The 24435-nt window shown below is 42.7% G+C and overlaps 1 protein-coding gene across 3 annotated transcripts in view; it reads right to left on the minus strand.

The window, feature by feature from the left end:
• Positions 1-1114: 1114 nt before the first annotated feature.
• The window catches only part of ITPR2 (inositol 1,4,5-trisphosphate receptor type 2), a 336580-nt gene continuing 313259 nt past the window's right edge, over positions 1115-24435 (minus strand). For all 3 annotated transcript variants that reach the window (XM_065418887.1, XM_065418895.1, XM_065418878.1), the window contains 2 exons: positions 2573-2734; positions 1115-1201 (listed from right to left, as the gene is read on the minus strand). In XM_065418887.1, coding sequence (XP_065274959.1) covers positions 1115-1201; positions 2573-2734 — 249 coding nt within the window. The remainder of the gene's footprint in view (positions 1202-2572; positions 2735-24435) is intronic.

Below are 24435 nucleotides of genomic sequence, written 5' to 3' on the forward strand. Positions count from 1 at the left end.
CTTCCACTGACATCAATGGGAGTTCCATGCACGAAGGGCAAGCAGGAACAGATCTATAATCCAGGCAACATTCCCACTGAAACTAGGACTGAGTAAAGATAGCAGGATATGGTCCTAATTTACTTATGTCAAATAGTGCCTACGGTGTGTTTATGGAAGGTAATGACACCATTACAATTCCTTCTAGGTAGTCATTTTTAAGCTTCTTACCAAAAAAAGTCACCTCAATACAAATTTTAAAATACATTTTGTTCTAAATCCTTTTTCAAGCTTGAATTTAAAACATGATTTAACATCATAATACGTGAAATCTCCACTTGCAGCTACATTAATAGAGAACATCTGACTCCAGGAGAAAAATCACTTCTAGTTATGCTGTCACTGTTCTGTGCATTAATTCCAAGTTCCCACAGCTGTAAATCCATTGTGCTCCATGTCATAAATAAGAAATTGCATGATGACAGTTAAAATTCAAAAGCACTAATGTTTCTCTTTGCCACTTTTTTTTTTGTCTAAGCATAGAGTTTTTTGCCTCTAACAGAAGTTAACGTGCAGGGATGTTATAACTGCTCCTGCTGATGCATTTATGGTAATATTTAAAAAAAAAAAAAAAAAAAAAGTAAATACAAGCAAATATAACAGATGTTGCTATTTGGTAAATAAAACAAGAAATAACTTCGATTGATTCTGAAAAAGGCTGCTGCATTTGTGGTGTTAAACTATTCCTCCTCCCCAGCACCTTGGTTATTCCATTACTTTGAGAAGAAATCTTAAATTAACTTTAAGAACACAGCCAAACACTGCCCTGATTTGCATTGTATACAGTCCCAATTGAAGCCAATTGAGTTGCAGAGTGTAAACCCAGCAGAGTTTAGCCCATAGAATAAATACAGAAGAACTCCCTTGTATTTCTTGCATTCTAGGTTTTGGTCCCTTTCAACCATAAAAAACAGTTACAAATTGTTCCCAGAGCTAAACCACTTAACATCTTGGCACTTGGTTGTTTTTAACTTTGCAACAATAGGCACTGTTCACTCCTCTCAATCTCAGCTTTTTATTCTGTAATCAAGCAGGAATACTGAAGAAAGGCTAGTCACAGCTTCTCCCCATGGTATCAGTGTGGTGGCATGTGATGATTCACAAGGGGTGTGTTTGATCCAAGAAAGCCCAGCCTCTGCTTATTTTTTCTTTGTTCTGTCATCTAAGGTGGAAAGGGAGATAAAGATGAGAGGTTTTTGACTATTATTTAGCAGCAGCACATGCAATTACAGTGCAACAGCATTAGAAGGGCATTTTTGCAAAGTACATGTAAGCAAAATAACTGCAATTTTTTCATCATTAAAAACTGAGTACAGGATTTCTTTTGAAGTATCCTCTAACTTCAAAGTTATGGACTTACGTGTGCGGGGGGTGGGAGAACAGGTATAGGCTGTAACTTCAGAGAGCTGAGCTAAAACAATTTCAACTAGTTTGCAGCTATTTCCTATACAAAGCTCAACAAAAAATGTGACTGCAATATTATATATTGTGATAGACCCAGGGCAGTTGGGTATAGCAGAAGGCAGATATACTGGCCACTGGATTAACAGTTTTCTGTTCCCTGACTGACCAGAGCAGGGGCTGCTCCAGGCTAATGAGAACACCTGACTCCAATTAACCTGCAAAGAGTCAGGTGAGGCTATTAAGCTAATGTGACCACCTGACTCTAATTAAGGCCCGCTGATACTATAAAAAGGGCTCACTCCAGTCAGGCAGAGGAGAGCCAGGAAGCCAGAGGAGAGGAAGTGCGGCTGAAGGGCTGGTTAATGAAGACACCCTCAGGTTATTGATAAGGGAGCCCTAAGGTAAGGGTGAAGAAAGGAGAAGCAGGAGAGCTGTGGGGAAGTGGCCCAGGGAAATGTAGCAACTCTGGCAGTGAAAGGTTGGCTGCCAACAGCTGCTACCATTAGGGTCCCTGGGCCGGAACCCGGAGTAGAGGGCGGGCCTGGGTTCCCCCCAACCCACCACTACAGGAACACCTCCTGGGAGGGGAAGTCAGGCCCCTGTCAGGACAGGAGGCTAAACTGTTCTAAAACAAGCCCTAGGGACAACCGAGACTGTGGGAGTTCTCTCACCAACCTCCTTGCTGGCTTATGATGAAAAGGGCTCAGTAGACTGTAACCCTGGCCCTAAAGAGAGAAGGGCTATGTGGAGGGTCACAGAGAGCCACTGAGGCTAGCATATACCGCCTAGAAGTGCAGGACCCACGGGGACAAGGTCAGAGCTCTACCACAATATATAACATTATAATTTTGCAGTCATATTATCTAGTAACTGGATTCCCCCTACCTGGCTGTTAGGGTTTCAAAATTCAATTTCTTGCTTACCTGTTCTCTAGTTGTGTTAATAGAATAAAAATTCTTTCCAGAACCATATCTGTGCACCTACCCTAAGCTTTATTGAGTCAGGAATAAAACCTTTCTGAGACAAAAGTCTCTTATACAAAAGGGTCCTGACCATGACCCAAGACAAAATCTAGTTCTCTAACCATGTGTTCATATGTCCGTTTTCTACCCAGCTCAGAAACACTTACCTGTTCCTTGAGCTCAGCAAGCTGACTAGACAGTTGTTTTACAAGACTCATGGTTGACTCCAACTTTTCTTGCAGGTTTCTAATTTCATTTTGCTCATTGTCACCTTCACTGCTAACCAGGGACATGGCTCGCATTCGAGGGAACCAGTCCAAATTCTTCTCCTACATGTGGATATATTTAAAAAAAAAAAAAAAAAAAGTTAATCTGGGTTTATCTAATGCTATTAGTCTGATGTTCTAGAAAGAGAATCATTCGGGTTTCTACTGCATTTGATGCACAGCACGAGAGATTAAGAAACATTAAAACAGGAAATTACAATATTTTACACTATTAAATGTTTTCTGTCTGCAAAGAAAACAGGTAGGGAAAAATCCTGGCTGCATTGACTAAATTCTCATTGACTTCAATGAGGCCAGATTTTTCATCCCAAGAAAGAAACAGATATTGCCTTCTTATCCTTGAAATCCAACCTTTATGTTTACTCACAGTCTATAAATATAGACCAGTGCTCACCCTTAGGGTGACACAGAGGAATGCTGCGGGTGGGGGGAGTGGGGCAGGGAGGGCGACCATGCTTCTAGCCCCCCTCTGCCCCCAACCATGCTCCTCCCCTAGCCCAGTTCAGCCCTAAGTCCTGCTCCGCCTCTAGGCCCAGATCTGCCCCACTCCCTCTCCACTGCCAGGCCAGTTCCAAACCCAGACGTGGCTCCACTCTGCACCCAGCTGGGCTCTGCCCTCATTCCCTCTCCAACCCCAGACTAGCTCGACCCCCAGCCACCGTTCCACTCTGCCCCCAGCCAGGCTTTGCCCTCATTCCTTCTCTGCCCCCAGACCAGCTCCTCCCCCATCCCCAGTTCTGCCCCCAGCTCTGCCGTCAGCCCAAGCTCCTCTGCTGAGGAATCCTTGACTGTGCAGTAATGCAGGGGGAAGGGTGCAGACAGATTAATTTACTGGTAAGGGGGGGGGTGTGACTGAAAAAGTTGGAGCACCACTGATCTAGACACAGTAAAAAAATGTAATGAGTGGGATATGGAAGATGGGGTGGAGTATCATAAAGGGTATTTTTGAGCATTCATTTGGGATGGCTGCACTGTTCTGGAGTATGCATGCAGGAAATAATGGATTGGGGGGGGGTGGGGGGAGAGAATACTGCCCTGTGTGGGGAATGGGAAGAGGAGCCCAAGAAGTCCTGCAGTTTTAGAGCAGGATTACAGTCTAGTGTTCCTTAAATGGGAAACTGGTTCTCATGTCTGGTGGCATGTCACATCACAGGGGCTCTGTCTTCCACACACAAGTAGGTTAGATCAAAGCCGTAACATTTGGCAGCAGGTAAGTGTAGTGGCGTGCATGTGGCACCTTTTTAAAGGACAACAAGATGTGCTCTAGAGCATGTTCCTTCCAGGCTCCCATTATACCCTGCAGTAGCAGGATGCCTTAGGGACCCTCCACCCAGCTAGATCTATTTCCCCAGACAGATGAGGGCTGCTTACTCTGGAACCTAAACCAACCCAAGATGCTCTGGAGCCCAGAGCTGTCCTGCTTATATTGTTAGGTTTTGCTCTTTGAAGAACATGCAGGTGAAGGGGAACGTAGCCACAGACTCTGCTAGTCTACTTTTATTTTGGTTGCACAATGAAAATCTAAAAGTAAACTTGAAACCCTCAGGGTTTTTTTCTCTACTTAATCTGTAGTTTCTAATAAAGTTCTGTCCAGCTGTTCCTGGTCCTGTCACACTAAAACTACAAAATGCAAAGGGAATAAGACTGTGCAGCTTCATTACATTTTGTAGTACATAGCTGTCAGTCACATATGCTTGTGAAACGTAGCCTTCCCTGGTTCTGTGCTTTGTAAACATAGGGATCTCATGATGATTTATTGTGCATGTACAATTCACTTTTCTGTGGATAATTCATTCAAATCACAATCTTATTTCACCAGCTTTGTTGGTGAGCTTTAATTGAACACAGATTGCATGGTATTTTCAGTTCCATGATTCTGGTGTATACACTTACGATTACAAGATTAGAATATTCATGGAAAATTAATGTTAGTATTCAAAGAACTTCAGCATATGCTTTAACTGAAAGGACAGTCTTGTACTTAAAATCAAGCTCATGTGAAAGTGCACTGCTGGACCGGTGCCTATCTTTGGCTAGGTCTACACTACAGCGGGGGTCCGACCTAAGATACGCAACTACGTGAATACCGTAGCTGAAGTTGCGTATTTTAGGTCGGCTTACCTGGTGGTGAGGACGCGGGAAAGTCGACCGCTGCCGCCGACTCCGCTGCCGCCTCTTGCCGAGGTGGATTTCCGGAGTCGACGGCAGAGCGATCAGGGATCGATTTTACCGCGTCTTCACTAGACGCGGTAAGTCGATCCCCGATAGACCAATTGCTACCCGCCGGATCGGCGGGTAGTGAAGACAAAGCCTTTGCGAATACATCTGTCCATAAACTTGTCTGACAGAATATTTGCAGAACGCAAATTCCAAAGTGGGGCAGCAAACACCACTGAAGCTACCTCCGTTTCGATTGGAATATTCCTGGAAAACTGTCATATTTTTATCTGTTAGTGTCTCTCGCTTGAAGAATCTGAAATTACGAAACACAATACTGCATTATCGTAGAAGACAGCAAATAGATGTGGTACCTACTCCCTTTTGCTAAGGCTGAGCATCAAGGTAAACTTTCTTGACCAAGGTTGGCAAGATGGGAGTCATTTCAGACTTGTTGCTCTTGTACTGCTGAGCACTGATGTCAGTGTTGTGAAATGCCCATTGTTCTTCCTATTCTCTGCTTCTCCAAAATACAATCCTTTGTTTGGTTTGTCTCTCTTTTTTTTTTTTTTTTAAGTGGCTATTGGGTTTGTTTTAGGGCAGTTTTTTTCATGGTTTTTAACCTATGCAGCACTGCAATAGTCCCAGGAACATGATATATATTTGAAATGTTAGGGTATAATTTCAGTCTGCCTGTTCTATGCCCCCATGCCAAATTGCTCCCCTACCCTCTAAAAAGAGGACTTGGTTTTTGTGGGGGGTGGGGCTGAAGTACATGGCACTCTGCAGTAGCTGAAGATTGGGCAGTGGTCCCTATGGGTCCTTTACTGCTGGCATAATTTAGAGCAGCTCTAAATCACTTCAGCCCCAGGATCAGTGAAAGTGGGCTAAGAGCCCCTCCTCTCCTCAGTTTTGCTTCTACAGTGTGCCAGCCCTGGCCAGTAAAGCTGTGGAAAAACTCTTAACAAAACCTATTTCAGCTGGCTGTGGCTTTAATTACAAACTAGGAGACTTGGACAAAGTCAAGCCAAAAGGTCGGTTGAGGACCAAGAGCTTGGACTGTTGTGAGAGGACCTGAGCCAGCTGATGCATTTGCATGGAAAAGTGACCCTGTGAAGTGAAACTGTTGACTTTTTTGCACAGCACTTCCTGGCAGTCCAAGAAGTGATGAGTCAAACAACTGAACACGAGTCTCTCATTTGGCAGTTCAGAGCTCTATCTACAGAGCAGGCAGAATATTGCTCTTTGGCTGCTGACCACACACAGAGGCTAATGTTACCCGTCCACAGTACAGTCAAACTGTGCATTTTTGTATCACCAAACTTTAAGTGGATTTGGAATTCATCCGAACAGTAGGAAATACATTCTGTTCCACCAGTCACTTATTTATAAATATATGCTTTGAATAGGCTGACTCTCATAACACATGTGGTTATTAAATTCCCTTGCTGAATTGTTTACTTCTGTTGGTCAATATTAACTCACTTTCTCGGTGCACTGTGAATTGCAAAGTTTTATCACAAGATAGTGTGAAAAGATGGTCCAGGGCATGGATGCTGCCTTATTCTGTGATGCTATAGTGCTCCATACTGACAGCACTTGCTAATGGAGACTAAATAATGCATCACAAAACTCTAGAAGATTTCAAAATGCAAATTGCAGAGGTTTCTTTGCAGACAGGGTTTACAGTGAAATTTCTACGCAATTGCGGGAAGACTGGCACACTGACTGCTTATCTACGTTAGAGTTATCAATTGATTGCTTGCCAGCTAACTTTTTTTTGTAAAGGCTAGGTAGGTCCCTGACATTTGCTCTGGGACATCAATGTCTCTGGAGCTCAGCCTAAGGTTCACCTTGACCAGCTAACACATCTTAAAACTACGCCTTTGCCCTGTCTACACTAGGAGTGAAATCTAATTAACTTGAATGGGGGCAGGATTTCATCCTAGGACTTTAAAACTAGTATCTCTCATGCGTTAGCTATCACTTATTTTAAAAAATACACTTCTCCCCTTAGTATGGACAAGCTCTATAGGCTGTATCTACATAGACTTTTACCTCCATTTAAAGATTGCCAGTTAACATGTCTGTAACAGCCAGTGGGGACACTGCAAACATTTGTTCCAGGCTACAAATGTTTGTGCTTTAGCTTAGGGCTCAGTTTATGATTGGCAACAAATTAACTTGAGATAAAGTCCAATGTAGGCAAACTCCGAGAGCGTAAACTATATGGCTGGAAAGTCTGAACCATCTGTATCTGGCTGGGCAGCAGAGGGACAACTTAAGAATTTAAACACGGTTTCTTAAACAGGGCTGAATTCAAGCCAGGTTTCTGCCAGTGTTTTACCACTTGCATTGTGCTCGGGCCTAGGAGATCCAATCATGGACCTGTACAAACAGAATGAAAAGCTTATGTGCCCTAGGGAGCAGGGCCCATGTAAGTAAGTGTGTGTGTGCGTCTGTGTGTGTGCGCGTGCCCAGATGCTGGGATCCTGGGGTGCAATGTCAGCCAGGCAGGAAGGCTGCTGGGGGAAAAAGTAGCTGTAGCCTCCACTCCCTCAGTTGTTCAGCTCAGCTGAAAAAAGCAGGTGGTGCTATCCAAAGAGACTGTGCACGAGCAGGACAGACACTTGACATGGTGAGTCAGTAGTGCATCTCACCCCCACTCCCAGCAGTGCTTCAACAGACATTACTGCTGCCCTGTCTTGCTGAATCCTTCCATGGGATGGAGGCACAGTTGCTTGCAGGGACTGCAGATTTTGACTGCAGACCCATGGGGCTCTGTAGTGTTTGGAGGCATTACTACTTGCCTTGCTTGAGATGCCTCCAGCCCTTTCCCTTAGAGGAAATGTATTCAGAAGAAGCTCTGCACATCTGCCCTCATGAAGCTTTCGAAACATTCTTCTCCCTCCTGTGGCTTATTCGGTGGAAATAGAGTTGGCGCCTTGGTCCTCACTTGGGGAAAACTTTGGCTTTTTTTTTTATTTTTATTTAAAGACTTCAATAGGAGAAAAGCCTGCAGGGATTTAACAAAGCACAGAAACTCTGGGCAAAGTCTTTGCTGAACCATCCCTCTGTGCAGCCAACTGGCTTCAGCTGAGCTCTCCCGCTGAGCTGAGTCCTTACCTCCTGAGTAACTGGAGTGGGATATCTCTGGTTTAGCGGGATAGAGGAGAGAGAGAGAGATCACCAGCAACCAGCAGGAAAGACTGGGCTGAGCTTTTAAAAACTAGAGACCCGTGAGAGAAAATTGGCAAATGCATAGGGCAGGGGAAAACTAGAAAAAATGAAGCCAGTGTAATGGGTGTTTTCTGACCACCTTAACCACAAGTTTGGAGTGTCATGTCAGTCACGTGCAATATGCCTTTTATTGCACTGATGTGCCTGGGAAGCAGGTGGCATGGTTCTTAGCTTTTCCCGGACCGTGATCCCAAGTTACAATAAAAAGCTGAGACCCTCCCCACCCATCTAGCTAGAGAGGGAAAGTGGTCGTGGCTGGTTTGTGGGCATAACCCACACTCTTGGGATATACCCACAGTCTAGTGGTTAGGGCGTTACATTGGGGAAATTGGCTCTAATGCTTGTTTCAGCATCCTGGACAAGTCATGTGTCATGATGACCATTTTACAAAGGGTTATTTATTTACCTCCTAGGGCTACGGTGAAATAAACAAAGTGTTTTGAGAGACAAATACTTGACTGACCTTTGCACTTATCTAGCAACAACGTATTTCCAGTAGAGACAGAGAAGTGTTGTTACCATTATACAAGGCACTGGTGAGACCTCATTGGAAATACGGTGTCTAATTCTAGTTTCCCATGTTTAAAAAAGATGAATTCAAAACGGAACAGGTGCAGAGAAGGGCTACTAGGATGATTAGAGAAATGGAAAACCTACCTTATGAGAGGAGACTCAAAGAGCTTGGCTTGTTTAGCCTAACCAAAAAAAGGCTGAGGGGAGATATGATTGCTGTCTATAAATACACCAAGGGATAAATACCAGGGAGGGAGAGGAATTATTTAAGTCAAGTGCCAATGTGGACACAAGAACAAATGGATATAAACTGGCCATCAACAAGTTTAGTCTTGAAATTAGGTGAAGGTTGCCAACCATCAGAGGAGTGAAGTTCTGGAACAGCCTTCCAAAGGGAGCAGTGGGGGGAGGGGGAGAACCTAACTGTCTTCAAGACTAAGCTTGATAAATTGTGTGGAGGGAATGGTATGAGGAGACTGCCTACAATGGCATCTGCGACTGCTAGCAGCAAATATCTCCAATGGCTGGTGGAGATGGGGAGGCTCTGAGTTACTACAGAGAATTCTTTCCCAGGTGTCTGGCTGGTGGATCTTGTGCACATGCTCAGGGTCTAACTGATCACCATACTTCTCGTCGGGAAGGAATTTATTCCCAGGGTCAGATTGGCAGAGACTTTGGGGTTTTTTTGCCTTCCTCTGCAGCGTGGGGCACGGGTCTCTTGCAGGTTTAAACTAGTGTAATTCTAGTGTGGCTTCTCTGTACCTTGATGTCTTTAAATCATGATTTGAGGACTTTAGTAACTCAGCGAGAGGTTAGGAGTCTATTACAGGAGTGAGCAGGTGAGGTTCTGTGGCCTGCGATGTGCAGGTCAGACTAGATAATCGTGGTGGTCCCTTCTGGCTTTAAAGTCTGAGGTCTATTACAGTAGTCTTTGTAATGTTCGCTACATACTAGTCAGGTATGCTGCATTGCTGTGTTATAAGTATTTCACTGTTTTAGGGGCATACTAATTAGTTGATATTGAAGGGGCATTATGATGCTGTATGGGCAAAGCCTCTTACAGCTTTAGGTACACAATGCTTTCCTGCCTCTAACATTATACAGTCATAAACAACTCTCCAATTCTGTACTCCTGTGGTGAAATCCTGGCTTCATTGAAGTCAGTGGGGCCAGGATTTCACCTTGGATCTATATTTATGATCAGAACCATTATTAGGAAATACTGCTGGGGAATGATCCATCAGATGTCTCGCAGCATGAACACAAACTTCAGGCAGTGCAGGTTTCAGTTAGACTATGATCTATGCTTCGGATATAGATCTGCAAGTCCCTTTCACACCTAGATATAGGCCCTTATCAGGGCCGGCTCTAGGATTTTTGCCCCCCCCCCCCCCGTTTTTTAATTACCCCACCCCCGGCCTCGCCTCAACTCCGCCCCTTCCCCAAATCCCCAGCCCTGCCTCCTCCCCCCAGGCTCTCAAGCCTGGGAGGGAGAGCAGCGGCGTGCGAAACAGCTGTTTCGCGCGCCGCGGCCGCTCGGGATCTCCCTCTCCCTCCCAGGTTTGAGAGCCTGGGAGGGGGAGACTCCGAGTGGCCGCGGCGCGGGCGCCGCTTCTCCCCCTCCCTCCCAGGCTCTCAAGTCTGGGAGGGAGGGCGAGTAGCGGCGCGCGAGTGGCAGCAGCAGCAGCGGAGGTGAGCTAGGGCGGCCAGGGCACATTTTTAGGGGCGGCATTCTGGCGCCGGCCATGCCGCCCCTAAAAATGTGCCGCCCCAAGCACCAGCTTGTTTAGCTGGTGCCTAGAGCCGGCCCTGGCCCTTATAGCACCCTGCTTTGCTCAAATTCCCGGGCAAGATATGGTCCTAAAATGTCTAGTTATAGAGCTCCTACAGCCAATGTAGAAAAAGGGAGTGTAAATCTTTAAACTGTCTTGTGCATTATGACATAGTGCTATAACCATTTTGTGATTTAATCACAGTCAATAATTTGTCTCCGTATATGATTCAGCTGATCCACCATTTGATAAACATTCACCCTAAACTACAACCAAAATAGCTTTCTGCAAATCCTGTTTGACACTTTAATGTTAAGTCTGTATTTGATAAGCAATCTGCCCTCTGAAATATAGAGAAGAGAATTCCAAACTGTTAAGCATCTGTATGCACTGAGAATGATAACTCAAGGAAAATAAACCTCAGCAATTACAGATAAATCTTTATACTAATGGTTGGAGCTACCACTGTGCTGATCCATTCCGTATCTTCACTGCATGGACTGGGGGGAGAGGGAAAAATAGAAATATTTTTGTCACGAGAGAGGTTGCAATCAACACCTAGAATTGCAGTCTGCTTTACTAACTTCATTTGATTAAATATTTTTTGTGGACTATAGTAGAGTATAGCCTTGATTCCAAAATACCAAATGGACTGCATGATTATTATCCAGGCATTTCAGTGTGGTGTTGTGTGACTTTGTGTATATGTGTGACAGAAAAAGTGTTTGGTGTGTGTGGTTTTTTTTTTTTTTTTTTAAAAGAGCAATAGCAAGCATACAATAGCCAGGATTTTCAAAAGTGAGTTCTGGATGCCTCTGTTTTTGGCCCAACTTGACATCTTAACAGGCCTAGATTTTCGAAGGGAAGGTGCCCAGCAATTCCTGAAAATCAGGCCCCTTTAAGGTTGGGGCACCCAAAAATGGAGGCAACCAAAATCACTTTTGATAATCTTGGCCATCGTGTGCAGTATTAATCATATTCTGTACAACTGAATACAGTATTTCCCTCCCAAAGCTGTATTAAGTTAGAACTTTTCTGTCTACTCTCCTCTGCACGTGGACTGCTGCAGCTACTGTGCTTTGTAGTTTGCTCTACCCCAGTACGTTTGTTCTAACCAGCCCTGCATTCTTGCTACTTGTTTCATTTCTAACTGCCCTCGTCTCCAGCTATGGGCCCAATCATCCTTGCTGCTGCTGTCAGTGGAGGGTAAGAAGTCAGTAGCTCTGCATGGGGCTGGGGAAGAAGAGGGCACCACCCTCTGAAACACTGTTCACACTACTTCTTGACGCCATGGAAGCCCCTGTCTAGGTGCTACACAAAGTTGAGGATCTGCAGGTGGGAGAGAATGAGCTGGGGATGTGCCAGGGGACTAGCCACTCCCAACAGCATTGTTCCCCCTTTAATTCTAAGGGGTTACCCTAACTCAGGCAGGGAATGTCTACACTGCATGCTCCTTACGGTGGTGTGTAGAGTACATACACTGCATGACCCCCTAGCACAGGTATAAATAGCAATGTAGACAGGCAAGTAAAGATATGCCTGAACCCTTGTGGTATGTACCCTACGTGGCTCTCTCCATGCCCAAGCAGAGTCTCCCATGTCTAACCTGCTATCCTTAGCAGTATAATGTTCTGCTAACTCCCTGCTGCTGGAGCCTTTCCTGCCCCAGAAAGCAGCCGGAGCCTTTCCTGGAAGCAGGGAGAGACTCTGGCAGGGGGAGGCAGTGAGGAAAGGCTCCAGCAGCCTTTCCCTGATGCGTGTAGCTACAGCCTGCTCTTCACTGCAGCATGTAGCTATGCATACGCTATGTGCCGTGCAGGGTGGATGTACTTAAAGAGGTTTCCTACCAATGGTCTAACACCATACCTCCCACTACTATCCTCATGATGGGGGTCCAGGACAGAACTGGGGCAAGAATTCATGGCACTGTGGCTTTGTCGAGCTCTGCTGCCATGGAGGCTGGGAGGAAGCCTCTGTGAAAATGGGTCATAGAATATCAGGATTGGAGGGACCTTAGGAGGTCATCTAGTCCAACCAATCCCCCAGACAGATTTTGGCCCCAGATCCCTAAATGGCCCCCTCAAGGATTGAACTCGCAACCCTGGCTTTAGAGGCCAATGCTCAAACCACTGTGGCTCTGTGTTGCAGTATTTTATCATCTTCATCCACTGCCTCAAGAGAGCTGTGACTGATGCTTATGCATTATGAATACATTCTGCTTTGCCCTCCTCTCCCACCCTCTGTCTATTCTTGCCTCTTGTCATGATCCTAAACTCTGATCCAGGGCTTACCTTAATGACATGTTTCTACAGCACCTAGCACAGTGGGGCCCTGAACCTCTACTGGGCTACTGTACTAATCACAATCACACAAGGCAGTGGCTTTACTGAATCTATCCATTCCTTGTGTGGGCAAACATTTCACCACTAATTATGCACCACTTTGAAATACCCTGTCCTCCTCAGTGCACACTCCTGTACTCCTTGCATCTGAACTCTACAGACCATTTTTGTACTGGTATAATTAAGTCAGTAAAGGGTGTAACTTTTTTTGCTAAAGTAGTTCTACCCCTACAATGATTCTTTGGATATTGGAGTGGAGAATGTGTGTGTTTATAAAAGGTGCAGGTGACACAAAACTGGGAGGGGTTGCTAGCACTTTGGAAGACAGGATCAGAATTCCAAACTATCTTCACAAAGATGATGAAAATAGGAAGGAAAAATCAAATGCACAAAATGGGCAACAACTGGCTGGCGGTGGTAGTACCGCTGGAAAGAATCTGGGGACTACTGTCGAGCATGAATTTAAACACAAGCAAAAAGTGTAATGCAGTTGTGAAAGACTAATATCCTTCTGGGCTGTATTAACAGGAGTATCGTATGTAAGGTGCAGGAGGTAACTGTCCCCCTCTACTGGGCACTGGTGAGGCCTCAGCTGGAGCAGTGTGTCCAGTTCTGTGCACCCCACTTCTAGAAAACAGCCAAAAGAGATGAAAGGTTTAGAAAACCTGACATAAGGTTTAAAAAAAGAAAGTAAAAATGTTTAATCTTCAGAAAAGACAACTATGGGGGGACCTGATAAACAGTCTTGAAATGTTAGGGGCTATTTACAAAGAGGACTCGGATCAATTGTTCTCCATGTCCACTGAAGGTAGGATAAGTAATGGGCTTAATCTGCAGCAAAGGAGACCTAGGTTAGATATTAGGAAAAACTTTCCAACTATAAGAGTAGTTAAGCTCTGTAATAGACTTCCAAGGGATGCTGTGGAATCCCCATCACTGGAAGCTTTTGGCAAGTGGTTGTCCTGCCTCAGCACACGGGGCTGGACTTGATGACTTCTCAAGCTCCCTTCCAGCCCTACATTTGTATAATTCTAACCCTTAGTGGCATTGCTTATTCCCCATCCTGTATGGGAATAGCTGTACTGGTATAAATATGCTCATACTGGTACACTGCATCCAGTGGGGTTGGGGGGAAGTCCAGCTTTAACGATATTGGGTGTAGTTTTGGCAGCATAACTTTTACGTACACAGAAGGCCCAAGTTCCTTCTAGATTCCCTTTCCTCTCCAATTTCCATCTTCTTACATCCTCCTCCTTCCTGTGGTGCATCGCTACAGAGTTCATTTCTCACTCCTCTGCTGTTTCTGTTTCTCTACCTTAAACCTGAGGATTGATCACCTGTACATATCTTCATAACTCCCAGTGACATCATCTGAATATAGAATTTGGCACTTAATAATTGCTGCTTCTTTTACATTCCTGAAGTTACTAGTAGATGTGACAAATACATTTACTTTGCACCTATCTACAGCTTTGTCAGGCATGGGGAGTGGGTATGTTTTGAGAGAAACACTTTGGATTAGAGTTAACTAAATTATTCTAAAATAATCCCTGGGTTTTATACATTAAGCAACAACATCTGGTCTAGACATTAGATGATAAATGTATTTTTTTTTTAAACCAGATGTTGGTACAAAACACAACCGTAAATCATAGCCTGTATGTGGACATAGACTGTTACTACTAAGCAGAAATTTACTATTACATCTGAAATTGCAATGCATCTTTAGCCCTCTCTTTACTCACATGGATGTGCCTTCAATATTCTGGCATTAAATGCACGTATCCTTAAATTAAGAGCTTTTTAATGTACCATTCATATGATTCATTTTAATTTCAACTTTCTCACCAGAAAGAGGAAGAATAGGTAATGCGATGTGAATCTCTGTGTAAAAGTACATAGGGTTCTCAAATTGTCCTTTACAACTCAACTTGGTCCTGTTGTTAAATCATGTAGGTTTAATTTGTTAAATTCACTCCCCTCCACCCATTTCCAACAGAGCATTTTAGTGAATACTAAATGGTTGGTTAGATTGACTCCTATTATATATTTATTTCTGTTTGTGCATTCCATGCCATTCTTGCTCTTCACACACTACCATATTATTTATTGTATTGTACTGAATATCCTACTTAAAAAAAAAAAAATCAAAATCATTGACTTGGTGCTCATGCAGGTGCCAGAATGAGAAGACTGGAGACATGATTCAAACTTTCTCGCTTTTGTGTGGGTAACTGCTGTGCAAGCATTCTGTATGCTGTCCTTCTAATAGGTATCTCCTGTGCTCTGGAAAGATCACAAAGGTAGTTTAGTCTCTATGTACATTCATTTGGTCCTTGGCCTTTCTGCAGGAAGCGCCAAAAACGTTTGCCAGCTAGTGGAAGTACTGGTTTGGTATAGTTGAAGAAAGATCAGGTATAAAACCTTGCTGCTATCCACTATCCCACAAAAAGTTTTGAGTAGATCTTTTGGTTTCATACTTGTTGCATATGTATATTCTTTACACTTAACCTTAATTGTCTTGCCCAGTCAGTTTGCATTTTAAAGGTGAAAACTGATGGTACTTGTAGCCTCAGTTTGTTGTAGCAGAATCTCTAGGTAATTTAAAAATACACCTGAAGACTTTTTTTTGTTGGATACTTAAGGCCTGACTCTGTTCTCAGTTGCACAGGTTATATCTCAATTTGGAATAATGCCATTGCAATATAATTCCATTAACTGCAATGGCGTTATTCCAAATTGAGATACTCCCAAACACTGTTTAAAATCTGGATTTGAATTTTGGGCTTTGGGCCCATTTTGACATAGTGCAATATCAAATTTAAAATTCAACACGTTTTTGAATTATTTAGAACTTTTTACTATATTGAACTTATTACAGAACTATAGTATTTTTAAAAAATATTCATCAGACATAGATATTCTAGTCTAACCAATCAAAGCAGAGAAGAAAATCCTGTGTTTACTTCAAACTTGATGGTTTAAAAAAGTGACACCAAACAACATGACAAACTTTAAACCATGCTGGGTCAAATTTTCAAATTATGCAGGCCACTAGTCCATGTAGATTTTATGCATTCATTTGCTGTATCCACAGGTCCCTGCATACAAATGAAGGCCAAAGAGAGGTCCCTTCGATGGTTTTGCCTAATATGCCTACATTGGAGTAGATCCTGCAAGGCACTGGGTGTTTTCCTGGGACATACCAATCACTAACTTCAGGAGGTGCTCAGAAACTAGAAAAAGTTTGTCTTGGGTTTAAAATATCAACTCACTCAAATCTTGAATGATGTTCTATTTTAGATGTTGTAAACATAGATCAATAAAAGAAAAACAGTTACCTTGTGAATCTTTAGCTGCTGATACTGTTTAGCTCTCTTTCTGCAAACATAGGATACTTGAACTGTCTACTGCTCAGTTCTGTTTTAAAAATTACCAGTATTTAAATACAGTTCTATATTGAACAATTCAGTCACATTTTCATGTTGAGAACAACCACCTGTTTAGTTTCACGTACCCAGAGTTATTCTGTTGGGAACTGCAAGTGAAATCATGACAAGGAAATTCAAAACAGGAAAATCTTAATCCCATGTAAATAAAATACTGGACACAAAAAGGGGGTTCAATAAATATCATTTAAAGTTTCCTGTTTTGTTCTAGAGCCTCTTTAAAGCTACGATACCAAGTTTTCAAAACTGTAATGCAATTCCTGATCAACTGAATTTTGTAGGGCGACTGTAGTGGGTTCTATTACATATAAATTGTCTGCATCCAAATTGCAATCTGATATATACTTTTATCTCAAAATGCCCTCTGAGCCAATTGTGCTGGTAATATTACAAGACTTCATGATGTGAAAAATACATCACTGTCATTTAAATTGAACAAAAAGGTTCCTGTTTTTGTTACAGCGTTTTTAACCATCTTAACAAATTTTTGCAATAACTATTGCACACAACAAACATTTTACACTTTGTCCCACAGATACCATTTGCCAACCTGATTGATTTCTTTCTCTACAGGTAATCTGATTTCCACATGCTATATATCTTCTCCTTTATTAAAGATGATGTAATCTTAGCTTTTTATCATACAAACATCCACCAAACTAGAGAGAGAGAAGGTGATTTCATGAACCAGCCTTGCAACCAAATAGAAAAATCTGACACACAACTCATAATACAGATCCTGAAAGATAAATGGTGCAATGAGACACAAGTTATTCAAATTCAGTAAGCTTAAACGCAGAGAGATGATTTTGTATATACTTTTTCTGCCCACAACAGAGAGGAAAATAAAGGATGTAATCTTGTTTAGTGCCAACTTCTGAAAATATAGCACTAGCACTGGGCAGTGATCCAAACCACCAAGTACTACTCTCTCTGTCTTCGGGATAACTCAGAGACAAACCAGCTCTCAGGATGTTTATCCCATAAATTAGAATCACAATATAAACAAGTCTGCCCATAACTATGCCCACCTCAGCCTACATCCTCCTTCACAGCCTTAAAGAAGAGGAGCTTTGCCATGTGTGGAAGGTCTGCCTGGACTCTGGCAGATTGGGGGGGAAGAAGTGGGAGTGAGGAGAAGGGGATGTGAGTTCCCAAATAGAGGACCTCTCTGAGGCTACATCTACACTACGGGGGGGGTCGATTTAAGATACGCAAATTCAGCTACGCGAATAGCGTAGCTGAATTCGACGTATCAGATCCGACTTACCCTGTTGTGAGGACGGCGGCAAAATCGACTGCCGCGGCTCCCAGTCGATGGCGCTTACTCCCACCTCCACTGGTGGAGTAAGCGCGTCGATTCGGGGATCGATTGTCGCGTCCTGACGAGACGCGATAAGTCGATCCCCAAGAGATCGATTTCTACCCGCCGATTCAGGCGGGTAGTGTAGACCTAGCCTCAGAGAATGTCAGCGGTGCGCTCTCCTGTATTTCTCATTGCAGAACCAGTCTTGAAGGCCTAAAGGTGAAGTAAGCCCCTTACAAGCTGTTAGTGTTGGTCACTAGATAAAGTCTTTCAAATGCAGAGGAAATAATAGACAGCCTGGAATTGTGCCACTCTACCACCAGTTGGACCAAAAAGACTAGTTGTTCATGGGCTATGTCAAATCACTGTTTCTGTTCCCTGGAAAAAAAAAAAATCTCAGGACTGTTATTTTTAAAGAGTTCATTATAGCTGCAGGCAATGGGCTAACTTTTCTACTAGGAAGTGGTTTTGTTTTTTTAAAAACCCCACAAACTCTTGGTTTGATTTCTGCCTGTGCCATGCTGCAAGGGAGGTGTGTGTATGTGTAAGGCAAAAGCTATTTGCAGAAAAATTAGTATGACATCTGTAGGTGAGCCTGATTGGATACTGGTCCCATTGATGTCAATATAAAAGTTTATATTAACTTCAAAGGGAACAGGCCCTTTGTCTTAAATTCCAACAGCATGTGGATAACTAATTTTGGATTTCTGGAAATAACTTGCATAAGTTTTAGCCACCAAAACCAGGCTTGTTTGGAGGTAGACTTAGCCTATGGAATCCCTCAATTTACCCTCCTGTATCATATTCTGAAGGGCCCATGTCTAATCAACTCTTCATCTAGCCAAGCAGAGCTGTTCTGTCTCACAACACCAGGTCAGCAAACTACTTGTGGGTTGACTGAAGAACCTTGGATGGAAGTGGAAGATGCTTAGCATCTTGGAGGATAGGATCCCTGCACAGTAATGCGAACTTATGGACTGGTTATTTTCAGGGGAAAGGATCTAGTACAAGGTGGGGGAATACCCCTAAAGAGTAACCTAGATCAGTGGCCTCTCACTCTTGACACATGCTTGAACTGGATAACATCCTGCTAAACTGGGGAGATAGGGCCAAGTATACCTTTTTTGCATTTGGGGACCACATATTGCAACTGCTCGAGTCTAGTGCCTGATGAGTTCCCCTTCTCTCCCCTCCCCTCCTCCCACCCCCGAGAGAGAGTTTTACTCACTCCTTGCAGAAATATACAAATAAACAGAGAAATGAGAGAATCTCCTGCTCTCAGACCACCTGAAACAAATCCTATAACTTTATTCACAGGTCTGATTCTATTAGGTTCTATGACATGGGTTTGTGTACGCTAACTCTTTTCCTGTTTTGTAAGGCTCAAAACAAGCTATAAGTTAGAAAATTAGGCAGATTCCTTTAATTGCTTATTTTATGAAAACCCACTGCATTTCCTTGGAAATTACCCTGTTAGTGAGACCTCAGATCTTATTTAACACCAGGATTTTGTGCTATTTGGTATAACTACTTCGGTAACTAATTACTCAATGTGGCATGCATTTTATCAGTCATTAAAAAGTAATTAAGCAAAAAGTTGAATGGCTTTCTGATATATACATAAGTTTCACTCTCTTACCACTGAGGCTTTGATAACATCTGTGGGGTTTTTTTTAATTTTATGGAAGAAGGCTGGATTTCAAAGTAAAATGCATTATTAGTATCCCATAAAGCCAACCTAGGCCTGATCCAGCAGATGAATGATCCCATTAAAGTCAATGCGTTACTGGATCAGGAACCTAGAGGTGCACTAGTATGTATGAGAATTGAACAACACAGCTTTTTTATATTGAGCCAGTCAAAGTGTCTTTCAGACCTGAGTTTGTTGTGCAGTATCACCGTACGCTAAAAAGTTTCTCTGTTTCAGATGTAGGACTCTGCCTCAGCCATTGGATTGTGTTTAGCAATCGAAGAGTGTAATAAAATCTAGTGAGTGGTGTACAGAATTAACAGGACAACTACTGCCCCATGAGTTGAAAAAGTGATTGATAGCAAGGTACAGAAATCCTGGAAGTCAAAGCTTTGAGTATTACTACCCAATGGATGTTACACTTTAAACCCAGAGGGGCCACTATCCCTGGCTATGAACTAAGCAGCCCCTTTAATATATATACTTTTATTACAACCTTAAATATAATTGGGAAGGAAAGAGCAGCTCTTCCCTTTCTCCACAACTACTTCTCTTCCAATGTGGCTTGCCTTGAGAACCCCATTCTTCTGGCTTTTGGAACATATTTTTTCTCTTTCTCCATCTATTTCAGTAACTTCCTCTTTAACTACTTCCTCTAAAGGGAAGTTTGTTCACCCTGCAGCACCTGACAACTGCCTTTGGGGCTCAAGCCTCTCTGATGGCAGTAGTATCTGAGGGCACTTTTGAGGCCTGAAGACACAGGTGAGCAGCAGACACCACCAATTTGGTCAACTTAATCTACCCCCTTGACTCACTCACCACACCCTCACATATCATCTGAAAGCTTATTTTGTCTACTTTCAAATGAGGTATGATGGAGAGTTGTCACATGGTGCTGTTACCATAGAAATGGGGATAAACAATTATACCAACATGTTAAAGGAATGCAGATATTTGAAAGTGGGGTTTTTTTTAATGACTTATTTCAAGACATAAAACTAGATTTCTTTTGTGATGCTTTGAGGTCACAATCTAAAAGGTAAAACGAAAATCTAACAACAAATGTGTATAGGTAACCGTGAAATGCAATAGTGCTGGTGACATTTCTAGTCAACAGCATTGTTCATCATTACGGTCTCAGAGTGCATGAGTTACCAGTCTTCATTGCCTTGGCATGTACACAGTTCTGTGCAGGGAAAATTGTTCTGACAAAGACACAGTTGATTGTGCAGTGACCCTTATTGGTATAGGCACAAATAAGGTCTTGTAGAAGCTCAGATGCCATTGGGCCCTTGAAGAATACAGGAAGTGGTTCATCAACATTTTTCCACCCATGCTGCAATGGTGATCCAATATCTAGCTTCCCCTATGTGCAAAGACATCCAATTCTTTGTTTGCCAAGATGCTCTTTTGACATGTTCTTCCAAACTGACCTCACATGGTGGGAGTTGGGCCGGTGACTTGAGCCTCAGTCTAGCCATCAAAAAAGTACAAGCAGTTTGAGTCTCACTCTGGTCACACAGCACTGCTACCACATTCCTTGCTGCAGAAATAGTGGCTTGTCTGTCACTCTCTCCCAACTTAACAAGATCTCTGAGGTGGTAAGCTTCTTCTCTTTTGACAACATCAAACAGATGTTTTTTTCCTCAATACCAAATAGGGATGACACAGACACATCCAGTTAATGCACATACAGCAGAAACTATGTTGCAGAAGTCAAGAGTGAGTGCGTCACAAATTGCATGCACAGGTATGGAGTGGGACTTGTCCACTGTGCTGGTAATGGTGCCTGTTTTTATCCATGGGTTGGGTGTTCCATTTTTGGGAAGTAGTGAACAGCAAGGATCAAAATATCTATCTCAGATGATCTAAAGCATATCGGCACATACAGCATGCAGAAAAATCTTTGTCTGCTTGCTCATGAGTACTGTAGAAGTCTTGAGCTTCTTCAGTACCTCTACTGGTGATGGATTTTGCTACTTCACCACAGGCAAAACCTCCAGCAAGCTGGAGTCTGTTCTGGGTGTGCTCCTACACTCAGATGCATTTTTGAATGAAATATTCACAGAAGACTTTTATAAGTGATTACTTGTTGGATGCCACATTTAGAAGCTTTTCCCATGGAGGCACAGGGCATCTACCAATCACCTGGTATTTCTTGCATCCAACCTTAGATCCAGCACTGTCTTTCTGCAGTTTTCACATCTGTCAAAGAGGTTGATTACAAAATTAGCTTTGTCAAATCCTTACAGGACTTGCCTCAAGTACTCAGCAGCCAATTAGCTGAATGTGTGAAATTTGTCTCCAGCCATGGCATCTCTGCCGTACACTGCTCTTAGCTCACAGATTTTTCCAGTTGATGCCCTAATTCAACTTTGTCCATCTCATTATTCCTTAAGTATGGAGGAGAGGTATAGACACAAGTCCTATTGGGTGACTAAGAACAACTGCCATTGAAATATCACCTCTGCATCTTGCTAAGGAAAGGGCTCTGCGGAAAACAATTTCTGGAATGATAGCTCCTGTGATTGTCCCTTTCTTGCCAGACTTCAATTTGGTCATCTTGGCTATGTCAGCAAATGTTCTTTGATGCCAGATTTCTTGACTGGACTGAAGCAGCGCCATGTCCCATCACAATCAAGTACACCTCTCAATCTGTCCACTTGTTCTTCACCAACATCTGCTACTACATGCAAGCCACTAGATATGTTGATAAGCGCACCTGGATGTGACGCAGGGTCAAATGAGTTTGTCACATTGTTGATAAGAGCTGTAACATGCTCTTCAACCCTCTTCAGGGCAGAGATGTGACTTTGCCTTCACTGCTTCATGTCAGGCCACTTCCTTCTCTCATAGCTTCTGCATATTCATAATATGAAGGTGAGTATTGTTATGTACTGGTCAGTGTTAGCAATAAGTGTCAGTGAAATAAAAGGCTGGTTTCTAGAATATTTCAAAGGCTAGTAGTGCATGCATAGGCAATTACAAACTAAAACTTTCTAGCAGGCAAACTAGGTGCTACATTGTATATACAAAAAGCTTACAAGTGGAGAAGTATTACAGTAGGAATTCACATTATCTATCCCCTGTGCTGTACAAACTACAGACATGCAATCTACTGCTACACAACCTGCAGTGTGAGGAAAATGACTGACTTGTGAGATGCTTCTTGACAATTAAGAATAGCCAATGTGAAAACATTTTATGTTAGTAAATCATAAAATGTTGGTATTTGCCATTTTTGCCTCATCATTTCTGGGGGGCGGGGGGGACTTTCCCATCCAAAACCAATACAAATCTTAATATCTTGTTGGGTAGCTTTGACCAATAAACACAACATTTAAGGTGTTGAAATTAACAAACAGTAAACTAGTCGTGTTTCTTGAATTGTGCAAAAATGACAGACTCATTTTGGGTACTTTGTTTCACCTTGCCTACAGGTTTACAGCACTGCTCGGCAGCTCTGTGTCATACCTCATCTAACGATACCAAGTGGGTGTCTGCGCATTAAACTTTAAAACTACAGCCCTTTTTGGAGAATTGCTGCATGCCTAACAGGAGTACGTTGCCATTGCTCAGAGGAGGTGGCAGTACTCAACTTTAAAGACAGGGGAGGCAGGGATTTTATAGAAGAATATGTGGGATGTTTGATGTGACTTGTTCTGAGAACTCCCAAAAAATGGCTTTCTTATTTTTCATTGGTTTTTACATTACATATAGCTTTGCACTTCTGGCAACAAATGTGTCAAAGCATGAGCCTGGGGGGAAGTCATAATAGTATTAAGTCCATGATAAGAATGAGGAGCATGAACACCAAGCTGAAATGGGATATTTTACAGCAGTATTCCATTACAGCTAGCTATGAAGGGCCTAAACTCTCACTGGCTTCAAGGGGAGCAAGATAGGGCCTATAATCTTTCACCGTGGATTCCCTTACTTTAGGTGGGTGGCCTAACCCAACATTCCTTGTCTGTGCTTTTGACTGTCTCAATCACTTTGGTTTTTAGAACAGTATTTAGCTGATTGTGGAATTATGTAATTACACTAATAACATTCATTACATAATTTGTGTAAATAAGCAATAACTACATAATTATACCATCTAATTATATTATGACATGTAGTGAGAAGTTGGTAAAAACCATTATGAAACTTGCTACAAAAGGTGGCCAGTGCACCTGCAGAACAGAACTTTCAGGGCTAGCTTTAGAAAGTCTAGTCTCCCACTTTGTGGGCACAATTTGTCTGCATTTGTTTAATCCCACAACTATGAAGTAGCTTAATTCACATCTACCTGATTTGCTAGGAACGAATGCAATGGCTACTGCAGCAAACTTTTGCATCCACTTTATTTGCAGGTCCAAGTTTCAGGGGTGCAGTTTATGCCCATAAAAGAAAGGCCTGAAAATTTAAGCTTTAATCTTCATGTTCATCACTTGTGCAGTAGTCTTACAAACCTGTGCTTTGAGTTAACAGGAGTATAAAACACCACCAGACAAGCTATAGCTTTATCATTTTAACTAAGGAATTGGGAAAATGAAGCTCAATGCCATGGGAAAACACTTCCCTTCTTTCTTGACATCAGGTTTGCCAAACTTTAGCCTAGTACAAGTTTTTACAATCAAATTATAAAAAACACCACCACATCTGGTCTTTACTTCTAAGTATATACTCAATACTCTAACCAGACCTCACAACAGCTAGTGCACTGGACAACTGACACAGAAGGAAGACAGTCACCACACAGATTAAGATACATCAGTCTCACCAACCAATCATATTTTCTAGTCCAAGCACAGCCAGAAATGTTGTCTATTTCCCCCCAGTGATTGTGCAATACTGATGTTTCCAGTATCCTCTTTCCAGTGCTATTTAAATTAATAAATAATACCGTGCTATTCCATACCTGCTGGGAGGTGGGCGGAGGAAGGCTACTTGAAGCGGAGCTCCATTAACCCTCAGCATTCACTGAATGATACCCCAAAGGTCTGAGTCTTAGAGATCAGCTTGAGGCCCAAAGTATGGAGATGATCTCTCAAAGTTCATCAGTGTGAGGACTCAGGGTTTTGGTTCACCCCATTACACAGCTAATAACTATGTTCATATCCCTCTCTCTCTGTTTTACACAGCTACTGAAGCTGTCCAAAAAATCACCATCTGACGGACTGTAAATGGAAAAATGTGACATGGTCCAGGAGGGTGATGGATCAGCTCCTCAGCACCAACTGAATTAGCTGAACTGGGTGCTCAGCAACTTGATGGTGCTGAGGTGTA

The sequence above is a fragment of the Emys orbicularis genome, chromosome 1, assembly GCF_028017835.1.
Source record: "Emys orbicularis isolate rEmyOrb1 chromosome 1, rEmyOrb1.hap1, whole genome shotgun sequence".
In the NCBI taxonomy this organism is placed as follows: domain Eukaryota; kingdom Metazoa; phylum Chordata; order Testudines; family Emydidae; genus Emys; species Emys orbicularis.